This window comes from Dipodomys spectabilis, unplaced genomic scaffold (genome assembly GCF_019054845.1).
Source record: "Dipodomys spectabilis isolate Male_0828 unplaced genomic scaffold, ASM1905484v1 ptg000018l, whole genome shotgun sequence".
NCBI lineage: Eukaryota > Metazoa > Chordata > Mammalia > Rodentia > Heteromyidae > Dipodomys > Dipodomys spectabilis.
The window spans coordinates 6,751,437-6,772,379 of NW_024870695.1; the positions used below are offsets into that span (position 1 = coordinate 6,751,437).

General features: G+C 46.6%; 1 protein-coding gene across 3 annotated transcripts in view; it reads left to right on the forward strand.

Annotated features, from left to right (window-relative positions):
- The first annotated feature begins 17,229 nt into the window (after positions 1 to 17,229).
- The window catches only part of Tlk2 (tousled like kinase 2), a 104,381-nt gene continuing 100,667 nt past the window's right edge, over positions 17,230 to 20,943 (forward strand). The window contains exons 1-2 of one of the 3 annotated variants that reach the window (XM_042673653.1): positions 17,230 to 17,408; positions 19,298 to 19,380. In XM_042673653.1, the coding sequence (XP_042529587.1) occupies positions 19,300 to 19,380 (81 nt within the window). In that variant the 5' untranslated portion in view covers positions 17,230 to 17,408; positions 19,298 to 19,299. Of the gene's footprint in view, positions 17,409 to 19,295; positions 19,381 to 20,943 lie in introns of all 3 variants that reach the window. The other 2 variants (XM_042673651.1, XM_042673652.1) reach the window with 2 other exon arrangements.

Here is a 20,943-nt window from a genome sequence, read left to right on the forward strand (position 1 = left end):
TTTCAGTCACTCTACAATCACCTTGTGCTTCCAAGAAAGATAGAATTTGCTGACAACTATTGTGACAGGAAGCGAACTGCCCTTCAAACAACAAATGCCAGCCTCATCATCTTAAAGAAAATAGCCAGTAGCTCAGCAGTCCACCCGCCAGGCAGGCTGTGCCTGTTCCAATGGTAGAATACCAATGTGGCCCGTATTCTTCCAAGCACAAGGGCTGAAATAATGATCAACCAAGCCCTATGTTAGCCAGGACTAGTTTAATTTTGCATACCTTTCTCACCCCCTTCTTCAATTCTGCCTATTTAACCTGAAGCCAATATCTGTACTCCTGGAGATGACTGAAGATGTACTGGAGGGCCATCTTCCCATAGCTGCTATATAATAAACCTCCTCTCTCTGCCCTTTACAATGTCTCTTTATTTGGTGGATAAGGGTGAGTGGACAGATGGAACATGGAACTCCTGGACTTTGGGCCTGAAATCTAAAACCCCAGTGTCACTTAGAGATAGCTCAAACTGGTTGAAACCACATACCTTCACTTAGGTCTGCGTCAGCATCAAATAGGTGACCTTTCTATGTCAGAGCACACGGGCCACCCTTTATCTGGATGTAGGTCCTGTGAAGAGCCACGAGTTCTGTAGTGAAAAGCCTGAGATAGCACCACTTTCCTAACCTCCAGTCAGCTTTCCCCTGAGCCCAGACCAACCTGTACCCATCCCATAAACGCCTATCCTAAGCTCCATCCTCCGGAGAAGGGCTTAATGAGAAAGGCCCCACCTGCTCATGCTGAGTCACCTAGTGAATAAATCCTTGTACAAAACTTCGCAATTTGGCTGGACATCAGTGGCTCACACCTGCTACTAATCCTAGCTACTCAGGAGGCTGAGATCTGAGAATTTCAGTTCAAAGCCAGCCCCAGCAGGAAAGTCCATGAAACTCTTTTTTTTCTTTTTTTGGGGGGCGAGTGTCAGTCATGGGGCTAGAACTCTGGACCTGGGCACTGTCCCTCAGCTCTTCAGCCCAAGACGAGCACTTTACCACTTAAGCCACAGCACCACTTCTGGTTTTCTAGTGGTTTATTGGAGATAAGAGTCTCATGGACTTTCCTGCTTGGGCTGGCTTTGAACTGTGATCCTCAGGTCTCAGCCTCCTGAGTAGCTAGGATTACAGGTGTGAGCCACCAGCTCCTGGCCATGAAACTGTTATCTCCAATAAACTACCAGAAAACCGGAAGTGGTGCTGTGGCTCAAGTGGTAGAGTGCTAGCGTTGAGCTGAAGAGCTGAGGGACAATGCCCAGGCCCAGTGTTCAAGCCCCATATCCAACAAAAACAAAACAATTACACACGTGTGTGCATGCATTACATACCACAGTATGTAATATGGAGAGGGGGAGGGAAGAGGAAGGAAGAGGCAAAGGAGGAAAGAGAGAAAAAATAGATTTTCCAAAATGCTACTTGGGAAAATCTAAGTAAAGGAAATTTTAATATCTTGTTTCTTTTTTCTTTTCCTTTTTGTCCAAGACCAGGACTAAATTTGGTATCTGATGCTCTCATGCATTGGTTGGTGTTCTACTAAGTGGGCCTAGGTGCTGTCCCTGAGCAATTTCATTCAAGACTAGTGCTTTACCACTTTAAACCACAGCTCCACTTCTGGTTTTCGGTGGTTAATTGGTGATAAGATTCTCATGGACTTTCCTGCCTGGGCTAGCTTTGAACTGAAATCATCAGATCGCAGCCTCCTGAGTAGTTAGGATGACACGTGTGAGCCACCAGCCTTCTTTTAACTTTCTATAGGCTTAATTTTTCAAAAAAGGAGGAAAGAGTAGTGAGTGAAGATGTGAATGTCAGAGTCTAAGTATGGTTTTATACATCATCAGTGGTTTTAAAATGTGTTTGTACATACCTGCACTTGGGAAGCTTCCAGCAAAAGGCCAGGCTTCCAAAGAATGGCTTGATGACGAACATTCCTGTCTGACTACTTCAGTCTGTCCACCACAGCTCCTGAGGCTAGCTCTGCACTGACAAGGGCCTGCAGGGCGATGGGAAGTTCAGGCCACAATGGTTGATTGGCGCATACGAGCCACGGGGAAAATGAGTGGGATTTGTTTTTTGAGTTGAAGATCTGAATGAAGATTGTTTCTGTGCTGAGTGTGGAATCCACTTGGGCCTTAGGAGATTGAAGTAGGAGATCTCAAAAGACCTGGCAAATTCTGAGCCCTTAAGACGTCTTACTGAGGCCAAGCGCCGGTGGTTCCTGCCTGTAATCCTAGCTACTAAGGAGGCTGAGATCTGAGGATCAAGGTTCAAAGCCAGCCTGGGCAGGAAAAGTCCATGAGACTCTTATCTCCAATTAATCTCCAGAAAACGAGAAGTGGCGCTGTGGCTTAAGTAGTAGAGCTCTCACCTTGAGCTGAAGAGCTCAGGGACAAGCACCCTAGGCCCAGAGTTCAAGCCCCACAACAACAACAAAAATAAATAAACAAATCTTACTGAAGTCACAGGGTAGGGCACTGGGAAGAGCATGTCTTGAACAGGCATTAAAGGCCTGGAGTGGTAGTTGGGTGGTAGAGGGTTTGCCTGGCCAGGTGCTGGAGGCCGGTGCCTATAATCCTAGGTACTCAAGAAAGTAAGTGAGCCGGGCGCCGGTGGCTCACGCCTGTAATCCTAGCTACTCAGGAGGCTGAGATCTGGGGATCAAGGTTCAAAACCAGCCCAGCCAGGAAAGTCTGTGAGACTCTTATCTCCAATAAACCACGAGAAAACCGGAAGTAAATGCTGTGGCTCAAGTGGTAGTGTGCCCGCCTTGAGCTGAAGAGCTGAGGGACAGCGCCCAGGCCCAGAGTTCAAGCTCCACGACCAACAAAAAAAAAAGACAAAACAAGGTGAGCTCTAAGGATTGCAGGAAAATCCATTAGACTCTTTTTTTTTTCTTCTGGCCATTACTGGGGCTTGAACTCAGGGCCTGGGCACTGTCCCTGAGCTTCTTTTGCTCAAGGATAGCATTCTACCACTTAAGCCACAGCACCACTTCCAGGCTTTTCTGTTTATGTGGTACTGAGAAATCGAACCCAGGGCTTCATGGTACTGAGGAATCAAACCCAGGGCTTCATGCATGCTAGGCAAGCACTCTACCACTAAGCCATGTTCTCAGCCCCCAGTAGACTTTTATCTCCCATTAGCCATCAAAAAGTCAGAAGTGGAGCCGTGGCACAGTGGTAGAGAGCTAGCTTTCAGCAGTAAAAAGCTCAGGGACAGCACCCAAGCTCTAAGTTCAAGCCCCAGCACATGTGCTCATGTGCATGCGCGCAGGACACACACACACACACACACACACACACACAGAGCAAAAGCTAGTCACTTATCCCAAAGGTTTCTATTGAGCATTAAAAGTAATAAAACAGAAATGCTTGAAAGGAAGGCTTTATAATCTCCCTGTCAGGAGAGTGAGAGGTGGCCCAGAGGCCTGGGGGCTCCGAGACGCTGTGATGGCACAGCCAGGGTGGGACTGGGGTGAGGCCAGGCAATGTTCTGCCAGTGACTGCTGTTTTCCTGGCTCTCAAAGAGATTTGCACCACACAGCATGAAATGAAGCAACCGCACATTAATATGATTCACTCCGAATAAACCTCCTTGTGTGAGCAAATATAGCATGAAGTGGGTTTCAGGAATTTTACAGTATCTATTATTAAAGGCAGTCCCCAGGGATGCAGTGGCATCTGAAGACAAGCCTGAAGCTGCCACCAGGCTCTCACCTGCCAGCAGCCCTCCTCAGCAGCCTTGGCTTCTGTGCTAATGCTCTTTTGCAGAGCCCCTGGAAGATGATCTGCACTCCCCATTTTATAGATGGAGAAACAGAGCACCATCCAAAACAGGTCTCAGACATTATTCAGGATAAGAATTGGGTGTGAGCACTCCATCTGACTCCCCAGAGACTGGAAGAGTACAGGGGAGAGGGAGAGGGAGGTGAGTTCTGTTAGGCAAGCCCCTGTAAGCTGCTAAGCTGTGGCTTGCGGACTGCTCTACACACATGGTCTCACTTAGACTTGATGACAACTTCTAAAGGTTGGTGTTATTAACCCCCAAGAGGAAACTGAGGGCAGAGAGGTTAAATAACTTGCCAAAGGCCACAGAGCAGAAGCAGGATTCAACAAAAGCTTATACACTTCAGCCTGCCTGCCTGCCTGCAAGTTGTCTTCCAACAGAGCTCAAGGTGGACTTTGGGAATTCTTGCAGTGACTTTACTTGAAAGCAGTTAGCTCCGTGCTGAGCACAGGTAATGGGGCTTGGATGGATGTCAGCACCTGTAACTGCTTCCATGATTGACAGTCTGAATGAATGAATGAATGAATGGAGATGTGACTGCCTGCCTTGCAAGGTAGGGGTGGAGAGGGGGCTTTCTCTCCAAATGAAAGATTTCCTCCAGAGCCATTGAATGCTTGGGATCTAATTAAGGCAAAAAGGCATTGGAGAATTGCTGGGCCTGTCCTTTATTAACTGTCAAGACCAATCTGTAGGCTGTTTATGTGCCAAGGTCAGAGATCAGTCTTTAGCTGCTCTCTTCTCATTCATCTGGCAAAGTGCTGAACATAAAGTTTATTGATGCAAAACTGATTGGCAGGCAGGGGTAACAAGGTGGTGGCAACAGGGAATAGCTCAGAGTTCTGAGCCACTGTCATTCAGCCAGTGCATTGGTGGAGTGGCTTCCCTGGATTCCAGGTTACTGGGTCATAGCTTTTGCACTAAAATCAAGAGAGGTAGCAGATGCTTGGTGCTGGGAAGTTCTTACAGAGTGCATCAAGGGGATGAGGGGCTAATCTGTTAAGTTTTGAAAGGGCAGACCATAGGTTAAGTGGGAAGGTTCTTAGAGGAGTTCTTCCTTAAGCCCTCCAGGTGCCATGATGAAGGCAAATGTAGTATCTTTAGTTTGCAGCCAGCCTGTAACTAATCAGTCACCTGGTTTTCTGGGCCCACCAGCAAGAGTGGTAGAGAAGAAGGTATGGGTCACACCTCTGGCTCTATTTACACAGTGCTTAGCATAAAAGTCAGGAAGTGGGTAGTAAGTTCTAGAGGAGGCAGGTTGTGCCAGGAGCTGCCCTTGAGATGGAGAAATGTCTCAATAGTATCTATCAACACCAAACAAGTGGCTGAGCGCCAGTGGCTCACACCTGTAATCCTAGTTACTCAGGAGGCTGAGCTTTGAGGATTGTGGTTCAAGGCCAGCCTGAGCAGGAAAGTACACTTGCTTCTTTCCACTTAAATCCACACACACACACACACACACACACACACACACACACACACACACACACACACACACAGAGCCAGATGTGGAGCTGTGGCTCAAATGGCATACGGGCATCCTTGAGTAAATAAACTAAGGGACAGAACCTAGGCCCTGAGTTCAAGCCCCAGTACTGGCAGAAAATAAAAGCCAAAAACCTGACTCTGTTTGACCCAATGAAAAGCCACTGAAGTCATTTAAAATACTTTTTTTGTCCCTGTAACTCACACATAGTGACCTCCACAGCAGACAGCTATCTGGATTTAAACCTCCAAATCATATCACAAGGTAAAACAGTCTATTCAGAAGCAAAAAATAGGACTGGGGCGTGGCTCAAATGGTAGAGGACCTGCCTAGCAAGTGAGATGCCTCAAGCTCAAACTTTGGTTTGAACATCTATATTCAAAGCATGGCTCTCGTTTCTCTGAGACACTGAAGTATTCAGGCATTCAGGGCAGCAGTTTCTCGAGTCAGAATGAACCATAATCCCACCAAGAATGGCCACTGGGGGGTGATGGGCAGGCAGTGTGGGGTGTCTACTGCGTGAGGGTCTGTAGTTGCTGCAACATCCCTTTTCTTTTCTATTGCAACAATTGTCTTATGGAGACCTTGCCTTGAAAGAACAATTCCATCTACCATGTACATACCTTAAAAAAAAACAAAAAAACTTCAAAGTCTAATGAATGTGTTAACTGGTTTCATCCTGATTAACTTTAATGGATGAAGAAATTGGCCCCAAGAGGTATTGTGACTTCCCTAAAGTCAGAAAGCTAATGAACACTAAAGCAGTGTCAAAACCTCAAAGTCGCCATCACACACACACACACACACACACACACAAAACAGAGAGCAAAACATGGAAGACTCAAATGGGAGCTGAGATCAGCCACATACAAAAGAGCTACAACCCAAGGCATTGGCTGAACTTGGGTGATCTAATTTTCTTTTTTTTTTTTTTTTTTTTTAATTTTATTTTATTTTATTTGAGAACATACTGTACAGAGGGGTTACAATTACATGGTCAGGATAATGCATACATTTCTTACCAAGCATTGCAGCCTCCTCCTTTGTTTACCCTTCACCTCCCTTCCCAGCCTCCCCCCTCCCCCCCACCCAATCATACCCCCCCTCCCCCCCCCCTCCGACATTGTAAAGCTGGTTTTGACATGACATTTTGTACTTCTCATTGTTGCAACAGGTCCACCTGAATCCTTAAACGACTTGTTTGTCCCCATCTCCTCCACATGTTATACTGACATCAAATATAGTGAAAGCAGGGGTTACACTGTGGGGGAGGGACATACAAAGCAACCAAGAAATAATCTTATAAATGCGTTAGAAACACATGCATGAAAGAAACAAAAACATTAAAATACATATTTGAGGGTTCGTTTTCCTAACATCACATTCTCTGACTTTTTCCGCTTGACTCATACCTATACTAGATATTGCAAATAAGGGAAACCATGGGACCTATGTTTCTTTGGGCCTGGCTTACTTCACTTAATATAATTTTTTCCAAGCCTTTCCATTTCCTAACAAATGGGGCAATGTCATTCTTTCTGATGGAGGCATAGAATTCCATTGTGTATATATACCACATTTTCTTGATCCATTCATCTATTGAGGGGCATCTGGGTTGGTTCCATATCTTAGCTATGGTAAATAATGCTGCAATAAACATAGTTGTGCTGGTAGCTTTAGTGTGGTCTTTTTTGTAAACATTAGGGTAAATGCCCAAAAGTGGGATTGCTGGGTCATAGGGGAGTTCTATGTGAAGTCTTTTGAGGAACCTCCATACTGCTTTCCAAAATGGTTGAACAAGTTTACATTCCCACCAACAATGAAGTAAGGTTCCTTTCTGTCCACATCCCCTCCAGCATCTGTTGTTGTTAGAGTTCTTGATTTTTGCTGTTCTAACTGGAGTGAGGTGATATCTCAATGTTGTTTTGATTTGCATTTCTTTTATGGCTAGGGATGTTGAACATTTCTTCATGTGTCTATTGGCCATCCTTCTTTCTTCTTCAGAGAAGTTTCTCTTTAAGTCTTTCGCCCACTTACTTATTGGGCAGTTGTTTCTTTGAGGATTTGTTGTTGGGTGGTTTAATTTTTTGAGTTCCAAGTATATTTTAGATATGAGACCCTTGTCCGTTGTATGGCTAGTAAAGATCTTCTCCCAGTCCGTGGGCTTTCTATTGATCTTGCTAGCTATGTCATTTGCCCTGCAGAAGCTCTGCAACCTTATACAATCCCATTTGTCCAACCTTTCTTTGATTTGTTGTGTTTCCAGGTCTTGGGTGATCTAATTTTCTAAGAAAATGTAAACCTATACATCACTTGTGGTTTCAGAAGAAGAGTGATTCTCCTTCCAGCAGCTGGGAAGAGAGAGTTTAGGGGCAAGCTTACTATCCAGTCTTTCAGAAGACAGGGCCCTGACTTTTTAACTCATAAACTGAATTTATCAGCATATAAATTGACTCGGTACAAAGTGATGTGATTTATGAGCATAATGTATAATAGTTAACTTTGTGTGTATATGTGTGTGCGTGTGTGTGTGTGTGTGTGTGCGTGTGCGCGCGCACATGCGTGTGATGCTAATAGGACTTGAACTCAGGCCTTGCATTCTTACATGGCTTTTTTGTTCAACTATGGTACTCTAACACTTGAACCTTACTTTCTCTCTGGCTTTGTGCTGGTTAATTGGAGATAGAATCCCATGGGCTTTTTTTTTTTGTTTTTTTTTGGCATAGTCTGGTCTCAAACTGTGATCCTCAGATCTCAGCCTCTTGAGAAGGTAGGATTACAGGCATGAGCCACTGGCACCAGGCTTCAGGTAACATATTCATCACCTCAAATACTTTTTTTGTTTTTTAGTCAGTCGCGGGGATTGAACTCTGGGCATGGGCACTGTCCCTGAGCTCTTCGGCTCAAGGCTAGTGCTCTACCACTTGAGCCACAGCGCCACTTCCTCCTTGTCATTTTTGTAGTGAGAACATCTGACATTTACTTCAGTAATTTTGAACTATACATTATATAATCTCTGTGCTGTATGGTATAACTAAAAAAATATCCCAGTGCCTCTGAGGAATGTTCTAGTGTAGTCTGCTCTCCTGCAGTGAGTCTATAACCAACTATTGCTGTCTGGTAAGCATGTTCTCCTTTTATTTATATATTATTTATTACTCATTCATTCACTTAATATTGAAACAGGGCCGCACTATGTTCCCCAGACTGGCTCAAACTTTTGATCCTCCTGAGTGCTGGGATATAGGTGTCAACCATCATATCCAGTGGTCATGTTTTCCTTTTAATTAATTGTTTGTGCTGGTCCTGGGGCTTGAATTCAGAGCCCCTGGGCACTGTCTCTGAGACTCTCTATGTCAAGGCTAGTGCTCTACCACTAGAGCCACAGCAATACTTTGGCTTTTTCTGAGTAGTTTATTGGAGATGAGTCTCACAGACTTTCCTGCCCCAGGTGGCTTTGAACTGCAATCCTCGGATCTCAGCCTCCTGAGTAGCTACGATTATAGGCATGAGCCACTGGGGCCTGGCCCAACTACTTCTTCTTCTTCTTCTTCCTCTTCTTCCTCTTCTTCCTCCTCCTCCTCCTCCTCCTCCTCCTCTTCCTCCTCCTCCTCCTCCTTTTTCTTTTTTGCCAGTCCTCAACTCTGGGCCTTGGCACTGTCCCTGAGCTTCTTTTGCTCAAGGCTAGCACTCTACCACTTGAGCCACAGGGCCACTTCCGGCTTTTTCTGTATATGGGTACTGAGGAAACAAATCCAGGGCTTCATGCATGCGAGGCAAGCACTCTACCGCTAAGCCATGCTCCCAGCCCCTCAACTTCTTCTTGATGCTATGAAGCATTCCGGCTGTGCTGTTAACAGAGATAGATACTTTTCTTGTGAAGACTGTAGTGGAAATGGCAGTGGAGGTTTTGATGCTTTGACATCTCAGACTGTAATCAGGCACATATGAATGTGTTTGGCCACTGTTGTGCTCATGCGCACTGGTTTTCCAGTGTCAGACATGTAGCCTGCTCTGAGATTGGAGCTGCTAACCTTAGTGGAGACATTCATCTGTCAATGAAATATTCTGGCTCCATTTTGGATTAAAATGACACCATCAGACTTCTGTGTGCGGCTGGGAAGGTAGCTCAGTGGTAGAGCGCTTGCCTTGCATGCATGAGGCCCTGGGTTCGATTCCTCAGCACCACATAAGCAGGAAAAAAAAGCTGGAAGTGGCGCTGTGGCTCAAGTGGTAGAGCGCTAGCCTTGAGCTGAAGAGATGAGGGACAGTGCCCAGGCCCAGAGTTCAGGCCCTATGACCGGACCCAAAAAAAAAAAAAAAAAACCAGACTTCTGTGTGACATAGACCCATTCTTCTATCCTGGCTGTCAGGAATATCAACAGAGTTGCAGCTCAGAAGGCCGTTGATGAGGTCTTTGAGTCTTTGTTTCAATGACCACGAACCTTTGGGAAGGATCCCACATAGCAAGATATACGCAAAATACACTTAGAGACTTTCAGAACTGTGATTGTATTACTGTAATATGTGAAGGCAAGGATGATGTATGTTTTAGAGCTTCAGTGATCATGAAGAAAAGATGGTTCTTCAGGAAACAGATGTATAAAATGTAAATGATTGGGCTGGAAAGGTGGCTCAGTGGTAGAGTGCTTGCCTTGCATTCATGAGGCCCTGGGTTCGATTCCTCAGTACCACATAAGCAGAAAAAGCTGGAAGTGGTGCTGTGGCTCAAGTGGTAGAGCGCTAGCCTTGAGCTGAAGAGCTGAGGGACAGCGCCCAGACCCAGAGTTCAGGCTCCACCACTGACAAAAAAAAAAGCAAATGATTAACTGAATCCAGATAAAAACACAGGATGTTGCTTTTAGCATGTGATCAAAGTAACTGGGAAAAAATGAAACTGCTTTGAACTCCAAGGTACGACTTATTATCTTTGTAGCTAATCAGTTGGTAAATGAGATAAATTAAATTTTTTTTTTTGGGGGTCCGGTCGTGGGGCCTGAACTCTGGGCCTGGGTGCTATCCCTCAGCTCTTCAGCTCAAGGCTAATGCTCTACCACTTGAGCCACAGCACCACTTCTAGCTTTTTTCTTTTTGCATATGTGGTGCTGAGGAATCGAACCCAGGGCCTCAGGCATGCAAGGCAAGTGCTTTACCACTGAGCCACCTTCCCAACCCCATAAATTACATTTTTTGTGTTAAAAAAAAAAAAGAAGGGCTGGGAAGGTGGCTCAGTGGTAGAGTGCTTGCCTAGCATTAATGAAGCCCTGGGTTCCATTCCTCAGTACCACATAAACAGAAAAAGCTGGAAGTGGTGCTGTGGCTTAAGTGGTAGAATGCTAGCCTTGAGAAAAAGAAGCAGCTCAGGAGCAGGGACCAGGGCCTGAGTTCAAGCTCCAGGACTAGCAAAAATAGAGAACTCCTGTTCTAAACTGGCTTACACCTGTCATCCAACTACTCAGGAGGGTGAGGATCACAGTTTGAAGCCAACCAAGCAGGAAAGCCCATGAGATTCTTCAATCAACCAGCAAACTATCCAGACAGAGAGGTATGGCTCAAGTGGTAGAGTGTTATCCTTGAGTAAGAAAGCCAAGGGAAAGTGGGAGGCCCTGAGTTGAAGCCTCAGTACCAGCACGCACAAAAATGTCAATCTTTCAGCCATACAGGGTGTTTACCATTGTTTCTATCTTCAGAGTTTTCTGAGAAAAACTGACAGGATTCAATAGCTGAAGGAAGGGAGTTTCTTAAGAGTAGAATTTATTCTTTTTGCCCCCTCCTTTTACCTTTCATCTGTGGGAGAAGGAAGGAACAAGATGCAGAAAAAAAAAAAAAAAAGAATGATTAAAGAGAGATAATGTTTGGGGAGGCATTCATGAGTGAAGGGAGAGTGCTCTCCAGAGACTAAGAGATTGTTCAGCCTCATTGGTTGAGAAGAGCCCCTGACTTGCTCAGTAAAACAATGTCAAGGGAACTTGCTTCAGCCAAAGATATGAAAAGCATAGGCAGAAGGACACCTGTAAGTAAGCCTCAATGAAGGTAGAGATCTGGAAAACCAGTTTTCCATTTCGTTAAAAATGGGAAGAAAGCCTGGACACCAGGGTCTCATGCCTCTAATCCTAGCTACGTAGGAGGCTGAGATCAGATCAAGGTTAGAAGGAAAATCCATGGGCCTCTTACCTCCAATAAAGTATCAGAAAAAGCCAGAGGTGGAGCTGTGGCTGACGTGGAGAGTACTAGCCTTGAGCAAAAGAAGCTCTAGGACAACAGGCCCTGGGTTCAAGCTCCAGGACTGGCACAAAAGAAAAAAAGAAATGGGAAGAGAGACTAATGCCATAGACTACACTTATTCCTTGCCAGGAAGGATTATAGGCATTACCCAACATTATTTCAATTTTGAGTAACACTATTCATGGAGTGAGCATGTTGGCTACAGGTGAGGAACTTGTGCAGAACCCAGTTTGGCCACACTGCAAATATCTTATGTTCTCTGCTGGCTTGTCTCAGTTAATTCATAATGGAAATACTGTCCAAATAAATCTTTATTTCTTAACACTGTAGGCCATGAGTATAGACCCTGGATTCAATCTCCAGCAACACAAAACAAAGGCTTTTAATTTACTTACTTATTATGCTGGGTCTGGCAGCTATCCTGGAGCTTTTTTTTTTTTTTTTTATTCAAAGCTAGCTCTCTACCACTTGAGCCACAGCCCCATCTCTAGCTTTTTGGTGGTTAATTGGAGATAAAGCTTGAGGAGCTGGGTGCTGGTGGCTCATACCTGTAATCCTAGCTACTCAGGAGGCAGAGATCTTAAGATTGTGGTTCAAAGCCAGCCCCAGCAGGAAAGTCCATGAAACTCTTATCTCCAATAGACCGCCAGAAAACCGGAAGTGGTTCTGTGGCTCAAAGTGGTAGAGCACTAAGAGCAAAAGGGCTCAGGGACAGTGCCCAGAATTGGAGCCACTCAAAACAGAGATGGGCCTGGTTGGAGGAAAAAGGTCTTTAGGGGTATGTTTTTAAAGATGTCTTTTCTCTGGTCCCTTATGGTCACTCTTTCTACTTCCTGGCTACCACTGGTGAAAGGAAAAATGTGACACAGGCAGAAAGTAACCCAAAAGATCACATGGACACAAGTCAAGTAGAAGGAAAGATTTATTACCAGCATAACAGAGGGAGAAAATGGGCCATCTGACTCCTTGGAGGCCCCTTTTATATCACTGGGGGCCGGAAGTGGGAGGTGCCTCACCTACTGCGCAGGCGCTGCCATCAAGGTCGGAGATCAGGTCTGCGAGGGGGGCATTTCCTTACAATTCCAGCACATTCTTCTGCCACGATGCACTGCGTCACCACAGGCCAGAAACAACAGACCCTGCAACCACGGACTGAAACCTCTGCAATCCAGGTCCAAAAGGAATCCTGCCTGCCTGGAGTTGTTTTCTCAGATATTTGTCACAGCAATAAACAGTGATAAATCCGACCTATCACCTCTCAGAAATGCAAGGAATGCCTTAAAAAGGCACAAAAGCCTTCTCAGCTGTGAAGAAAATAGTACCCCGACCTGATTCAGTACAATGGCAGCCTGGTTTCCCAAGTTCAACTGTATGTTGCCAACTCAACCTAATGACAAAGGTACAACCCTTGACAGAAATTGAAGTTATGCTCAGAGACCATTCATTCAGGGATTACTGGCAGGCATGTATACTATCATACTTAATCCTCCCACAGCCCTGTGAGGTAATACCACCATTTTGTGAGTATAGCTGAGAGTGCAGTTCAGTATCTTGTTTGAGGCTACCCAGCTGCTAAGAGGGCCAGGAAAAAAACTGAGATCCTTTCATAGGATCTGCCCTTGGGGTTCACTGTAGGTTCCTTCTATGAAAGGACCAGAGCAGCATTGCCATCAGGCAGCCTCAGCATGCTTAGATGCTTAGTTTATATAATACCATCTTTTTGATGAAGACGGTGGCTACTGCAGAACATTAAAGAAAATGCCAGGCAGGTTTTTTTTTTTGGTTGTTGTTTTTTTGCCCTTCCTGGGGCTTGAACTCTAGCACTCTTCCACTTGAGCCACAGTGCCACTTTCAGCCTTTTCTGTTTATGTGGTACTGAGGAATCAAACTCAGGGCTTCATACATGCGAGGCAAGCACTTTACCTCTAAGCCACATTCCCAGCCCACCAGACAGTTGTATGGTAAAGACCAATGGAGAGTTAAACTCTGGGTTTTCCCTAGTGTCTTCCTTGGAACACTTTTCCCATGAGAGACCCTGTAACAGATGAACCACAAAAATACAGGGTGGTGGTTCCAAAAGTTACCACAAGTATTCCCAAATCCTCCTCTTGGAAATGGACACATCCATATTATAAACTCTAAGATGTAGTGCAATGAATTATTCTGCTTACATTTAATCCACAGTTCCTTCAAGGTTACTTGACCAAGGCAACTTTGGAGAACACCAAAACTAGTCTAAGGCATGTTCAGCTAGTTCTGTGGTCCTCCAGTCATGATATGAATCTGAAGGACCTTTCATTCACTCCCTGAAGGTAGTAAGGGTCTGGTGACCCATCTAGTTTCATCCATATTTACACCCTCCATAACTGACGGGAACGGAAGTTTTTCACAGAGAAATGTTGTCACTTACATGGAATTCCATGGAGTTGCCATGTGATCAAACATACTTCAATCAAGTTTATCCAAGGTATAATCATATTATAAAGAACCAGCTTCAGACTGGGGGGGTGGGGGGATAATGTAACTCAAATGATAAAGGGCAAAACAAAACAAAACAAATAGACCCATAACTTAACAACAGTACCCGGTTTTGAAAACTTTTTCTGGGAAAGAGTATATGGCCTATATTTTTTGTTGGTATATATTTATATGGTCTTTGCAGCAATCTAACTCATTAAATATCTACAAGCAGTTTCCTATGGGGGGGTTGGGTATAGTCTAGAGTGGGGCTATGAGCAGATATGACAGTGTTTGTTGACATGTAGGAAAAGTGAACCAGGAATAGTGAAACTAAAAATCTAATTTCTCCTTGTGTTCCAATGATTAAACAACTACTTTAAAATGGTGTTGGGCACTGGTGGCTCACCTCTGTAATCCTAGCTACTCAGGAGGCTAGATTTAATTTAATATTCTAAGTTTTCCCTAGTGTCAGGAGGCTAAAGATTTGAAAATCAAAATTTGAGGCTAGCCTGGGTAGGAATGTCCATGCGGCTCTTTTCTCCAAGTAACCACCAAAAAGCAGGAAGTGGAACTGTGTCTCAAATGCTAGAGTTCTAGCCTTGAGCAAAAATGCTCAGGGCCAGAGCCCAGGCCCTGAGTTTTGTTCCAGGACATGCACACAAAAGGACTCATGCACAGGTTGGGTCATGTGAGGTGCATGCCTGTAGAGAGACCTAGTACTTAGGAAGCCAGATCCCTAGTTTGAAGTCAGCCTGGGTTACATTTCTTTTTTTTTTTTTTTTGTCGGTCGTGGGGCTTGAACTCTGGGCCTGGGTGCTGTCCCTCAGCTCTTCAGCTCAAGGCGAGTGCTCTACCACTTGAGCTACAGCGCCACTTCCGGTTTTCTGGTGGTTTATTGGAGATAGGAGTCTCACGGTCTCTCCTGCCCGGGCTGGCTTTGAACCGCGATCCTCAGATCTCAGCCTCCTGAGTAGCTAGGATTACAGGAGTGAGCCACCAGCGCCCAGCTGCCTGGGTTACATTTCTGTCCCAAACTTTTCCACTAAGAAATGACTTTGGAAATCGTAGTCTAGCTCCAAGGAGGTACCCTACTTCTCATGAGGTTAGTCAAACTTGAAAAGTTAGGTAATAGATCCATTTAGCTTATTTGTGGAAGAGGTGGGGCTAGAACTCAGCTCCAGTCTTTTTATATTTTGTTGTTGTTGTTTGCACTTTCTTTATTCTTATCTAGGACATTCTAGTCTTTTCCCCTCACAGGTACTGGGGCTTGAACACAGGAGATGCTGTCCCTGAGTTTTTGAGCTCTACCACTTTCAGCCACAGCCCAACTTCCAGCATTTTGGTAGTGAACTGGAGATAAGATTTTCATGGACTCTTGCTCCCATGGCTGGCTTTGAACCGAGATCCTCAGATCTCAGCTCTACTAGGAAAAACTTTGCCTTTTTTTTTTTTTTTCTAACCTCTGTCCCTGACTTGCTCTCTCTCCCTTTGACATAGTTATCTTGAAAATACGTGTGTGACTTCCCAAGCAGTCTGGAATACAGAGTAAGGTAACTCCTGGTTTGAGTTTTTCCTCCATGCTTGAATATGCTAAGACTTTGGAAGGCTTTAGAGTCAACAAATAGTAAACGGCCATCTTTTCTTCACTGGCAGGTCTATGGATTGTCAATATACTGAAGGATTATGAGGAAGGAAGAAATCAGGGCAGAAATGCCCCCTAGGGAGTACTTGCCTACCCCTAGACAAGTTCAAGGCTGTTCTTCAAGGTCTGATTTTCCCCTTTGTGATTATCTGTAGTCCAGCCAGTCCAGTCATCCTCAGACATCGGATCAAGACGGCACGAGAGGAAAACAAGAAGTTGGAGAGTTGCATTGAAGTCTGCTTGCCGGGCTAAATGGTGGTTGGCGGAACAAGTGACTTTCTCTGGGATCGGCGGGACCCCTTGCTCACGATGCAGTGGCTTGCCAGAAATGGCTCTTCCTTTCACTTGTCATTCCTCAGCAGCCTTTCTAGGAGAAGCAGGCTTGTTTTTCCATTCTAGCACTTACCCTCAGACCCACCTAAGCACCCTGGAGGGCCGTGTTTGTAATTGGAGGCTGAAATGGAGCCTCCGCCTAGGGGCTCCCGGAGAGTCCCCCCGGGGTGGCGCCCTGCCCCCTCCGGAAGGCAGCATCCTAGTGGAGGGCTCGGCTTCGATCCCGCGGCGCCTTCCGTCCCGGGAGACACCCAGGCAGGCGGGTAGGTCTGCGGAGGGCAAGCGCGGCCGCCCTCCGGGACTCCGGGAGGGGCCTGGGGACCGCATGGCGGCTCTGGGGAGGGGCAGGCCAGCGAGCCTGGGAGCCTCGGCGGACCCGGAGAACTCACTAACGGGGCGTCTCCAGGAAGTCCGGGCGGGGTCCGCCTCTCCAACCCATCCCCAAGGAGAACCGCACTCCCTTCTCACCCAAACTTGTGTGGACCGGGCAAGAGGCGGGAGCGGAGGTCGCCGCGGCGGAGCTGGGACCAGCTCAGCCCCGCCGCGAGGACCCTCGGGAGCCTGTCTCCAGCCCGGAGGGGCCGGGGGCCTCTGACACAAAGGCGGCGGCTGAGGCTCCGGGGCGCCCGGCCCGGCAGATGGCAGGGCGCCCCGGAGCCGCCCGGCCGTCACTCGCGTCGCGGGAGGTCCGCCAGCGCCACTCGCCGCCCGCCCTCGGCCGCCCGGCCAGGCGCGGCCTCCTCGGCCGGCGCGGGGTCCCCCGGTTAACCCCTGCCCGCCAGCCCGGTCGCTGATTGGCGGAGGCGGGGCGCCGGGGCCTCGGGGACCCCCCCCCCCACCTTCCTGGTTTCCTCCCCCTCCTCCCCCACAGTCGAAGCTACCCCACCCCCCCAGGGCCCCCCCCCCCCCGCCTCCCAGCCGTGCAAATCTCGCGAGGAAACACGCGGTTTCACTAGTGTGTTTACACCGATCACTACTAATCCGGACCGAACCGATCCGGATTAAGGGGCCGGAGGCGGGTCCTGGGCACCAGCGGTTCCGACCCCCCCTCCCCCCGCCCTCCGCGCCGCACCCGAGTGGCCCCCAGCCGAGCGGGCCCCCACCTCCCCGGCCGGCCTGGGCCCTTCTGCGCCTCCCTTGGCCTTTGTCCGGCGCCAGGAGGCCCGGTCCCGCGCCCCCCGCGGCCGCCCGGGCCCGGGCCCGCGTCAGGCGCCTGGCTCTGTACGCGAGCCCGGGGATCTGCGGCCTCCGCGGCCCCCCTCCCCCGCCCGCCCTCTCGTGGAGCCCGGCGCCGGCGGCGGCTGCCCGGGCGGGGGGTTGCGGCGCTCAGGAGAGGCCCCGGCTCCACCCCGGGCCTGCCCAGGGGGAGAGCAGAGCGGTCCGCAACCGGGTCGGGTCGGGGCCCCTCCCGGGAGGAGCGTGGAGCGGCGGCGGCGGCGGCAGGTGAGAGGCTGAGCCCCGGGCGAGGGAGGGCGCCGGGCCTGAGTCATTAACCGTCTCGGAGACCCCCTCGGCCCACGGAAACTGCGACCTGGGCCCGCTGTGGGGCCGGCGCCGGGCCGCGGCTCCTCCGCGCCGAGGCGGGAGGCGCTCCCCGAGGGCTGCGAGGTCGCCGAGGGGCCCGGTGAAGATGGGGCAGGCCCAGGCCTGGGAGTGGGGCTGGCGGTCGGCCGAGAGACGGGGGACACCCCGGGAGCTGGAGGCCCCGGCTGCCTCCTCGGCGCCCCCCGAGAGCCGGCTTCTCCCTCCCTCCGTGACAGGTGGGCCTGGAGTTGGGGAAAGTTTGGAGGCGGTGAGGGGCGCCGGGAGCAGGCCCCGGCAGCCCTGGGGCTCGAAGGCTGTGGGCCACGGGGAGGATCCCGGTCCAGAGCCTCGCCGGAATGAGACCGAGTGGATATTTTCTTAACATGAGTTGACATTGAGGCGTCATTTTCCGGGTCAGGCCTGGGGATGGAGGTTTGTTAAATGTTTCTGGAGACCTTGGGGCTGGAGAGAGACTTAACAACCTCTGCCATTTCCATTAGGGCAGGGCTAGACGCGAGGAAGGCCACTTAAGGAAAACTCATTCCCATAATCTCCTTTCTAGTCTGTCTCTCTCTCTCTCTCTCTCTCTCTCTCTCTCTCTCTCTCTCTCTCTCTCTCTCTCTCTCCCTCCCCCTCTCTCTTCCTCTCTCTCAAGATGTCTTTCTTCTCTTCCAAGAATTCCCTACTTCCTCTGTAACCTGCACTTGGATGTGTGGGTGAAACTTTAATTTGTCACCCTCTCATTCCTCTTTGCCCCAGGCTTTCAATCCAGGAAGGGAAATGAAACTGGAGGACTTTGTAGGGGTTGTTGCTGGCAATGTGGAGTTACTAGATTGCAGATTGATTCACGTTTTCTGTGAACTTTGAAAGCACGCCAGTCATTCCACTCACCACCTAATGATCTGTGCGAAGGGGTTCTGTGTAATGATACACGTTTCTTTCCCACTTTTTAATATGGAGGAGAGAATTTAAATGCAACTTGCAGGAGTTAGTCGCTTACAATGGATGGGCATATCTGCTCAAGGGGCCTGTGGATTAATTGGTCAGGGAAGGAGTTTAAAAATGGTGCCCTCCCCGTTCCTGCTTAGAAGTGCTAGTTAACAAGCAGACATATCCAGAGTGGAGAGAAACTTACTGATCGAGGGAGTGGTCATCAAAAGATTTTGTAAAAGGTATTATTAAGGAATTATATTAATTTCCCGAATAAGTGGAGGATGATAGTTTCACCATGGTTCTCTGTTCAATTTAAAATAAAATTCCTTTTTTTTTTTTTTAAACGAGCTGTGAGTTCTGCAGAGAAAGAAGATGTATGATGTTATTTGAAGTTATTTGCAATTTTTGGTTCATGCTATTTTTGAAATTATTAATTTATATTTTTAGTTTAAGGATTGATTGTTGTGTTTTAGAGAAATAACTAAAAGTACTTAGCTTAAGACAAAGGTTGATGGAAAGAGTTTTCTTTTCGGAAGTTTACCCTTGTTTCATTATTCCCTCTGCTCAACTTTTATAGTGATTATGTGAAGAGTTTGAAGGTCTATTTTAGTTTTTTTGTTAAAATTATACCAGAATTTGGGGAGAATAAGTGGCCTTCATGGAAGACTTTTAAGCTGCTATGTAACTATTGATAACATCAAATAACTATTTGATGAAGCATAGTTTATCACTTGTAGGATGTTTTTTCCTGTGACTTACTTGCATATTATCATTTCAGTGCTACTATTTATTATAGTTTTTGTTATAAATATAATTTTATTTCCCATTTTAGTTTTCATAGTTTCATATATTTCTTTTTTCTTTTTTTTTTGTAGAAATGATGGAAGAATTGCATAGCCTGGACCCAAGAAGGCAGGAATTACTAGAGGCCAGGTTTACTGGAGTTGGTGTTAGTAAGGTGAGTAAAAATGATGATAATACTACTTACAGTGTAATTTAAGCACATTTAAAAATGACTTATGTGGAACATACTGAGAGACTGCAGGAGAGATTTAGCTTGTGGTTCAAATGGTTTTAAAACCTAAAATGTTCTATTTGGGAGAATATGTTTCTTTCCTTTTCTAATATAGAAGTTTCCCAAGGGGCTTGTTGCAAGAATATGAACAGGATGCATATCTAGATTCTGTGCCATATTTTGTTAAAACTCTTTAGCCCCTCAGGGCGGGAAATGCCTTAATTACAAGGTATTACATAGCTTCATTACATTGGATTTTTTGGAGGTAGTTATGTGGCAGTGTCTAAGAATCTGCCTCTGTGAAGTCTGTCGATTCTCTGAATCTGCAGTTCAGCAGGTTTCTCTAGGTTTCACCCCCAGATTGCTTTCTCACTCCTATTTGCTTTCTGATTTACTGTTTTTATTTTCGTTGTGGGGGAGTATAAACTAGTAGATGGATAGTTAAACAGTATTGTGCTTTTTCTATGCGTCTTTATGTAGTTGCTTGTCTACCTTCCTACTCTAAGCAGTGGTTTTAGTATAGTACGTAAGTATATTTGTGATATTTTACTACTTACTTGGTTTTGAAACGTGAGGTATGAATTTTTGATATTCAACTAATACAACATTTTTGTGTTTGCTTTTTAAAAATTCTGTATGGTAACTTAGATGTCAATCTTGTTCTTTGGTCAGTTGCTTCTACATGAAGGTGTATGTTAAGGTTTATAGTTGGAAAATCTGACTTCTTTAATGGGTCAGGCAATTTAATTTTTTTTTTTTGTTAATTGTGGGGTTTAAACTTGGGCCCTAGGTGCTGTCCCTGAGCTCTTTGGCTCAAGGCTAGCACTTTACCACTTTGAGCCATAGCACCACTTCCAGTTTTTTGCTGGTTTATTGGAGATAAGAGTTTCATGGACTTTCCTGCCTGGGCTGGCCTCTAACTGCAGTCCTTAGATCTCAGCCTCCTGAGTAACTAGGATTACAGGTATGAGCCACCAATGCCTGGCTAACATAGTTTTTGTGTCTTAAACAAATACTGAGTGTTTATATTATGCTATACATTGTGTAAGGTGTTAGAGATGATAGCATAATACCTCCAAACCTTCGGTATGTGGGGCGAGGGGCACAGAGAACACAAGAGGTAATACTGTGATGAGAACCAAATTACTGGGACACAGGATTTGCTTACACATTAGGTGTTTTGGTTTGTTTTGTTTTTTTGACAAGGTCTTGTTCAGGCTAGATTGGAACTTAGAATTCTTCTGCCTCAACCTTCTACATCCTGGAGTTATTAGATGTGTACCACCATGCCTTGCTACACATTAGTTCATTCTACTACTGATTTAGAGGAAGTAGCTTCATGTAGAAATGAGCAGTGTATTTGAGATTGAAAATGATCCCTGATTCAAATGATTATATGTTTATGTATATATTTTTTTGTGGCAGTACTGGGGCTTGAACTTAGGACCTTGTGCTCTTGTTTGTTTTTTAGCTCAAGGCTACCATCCAAGCTACACTCCTACTTTC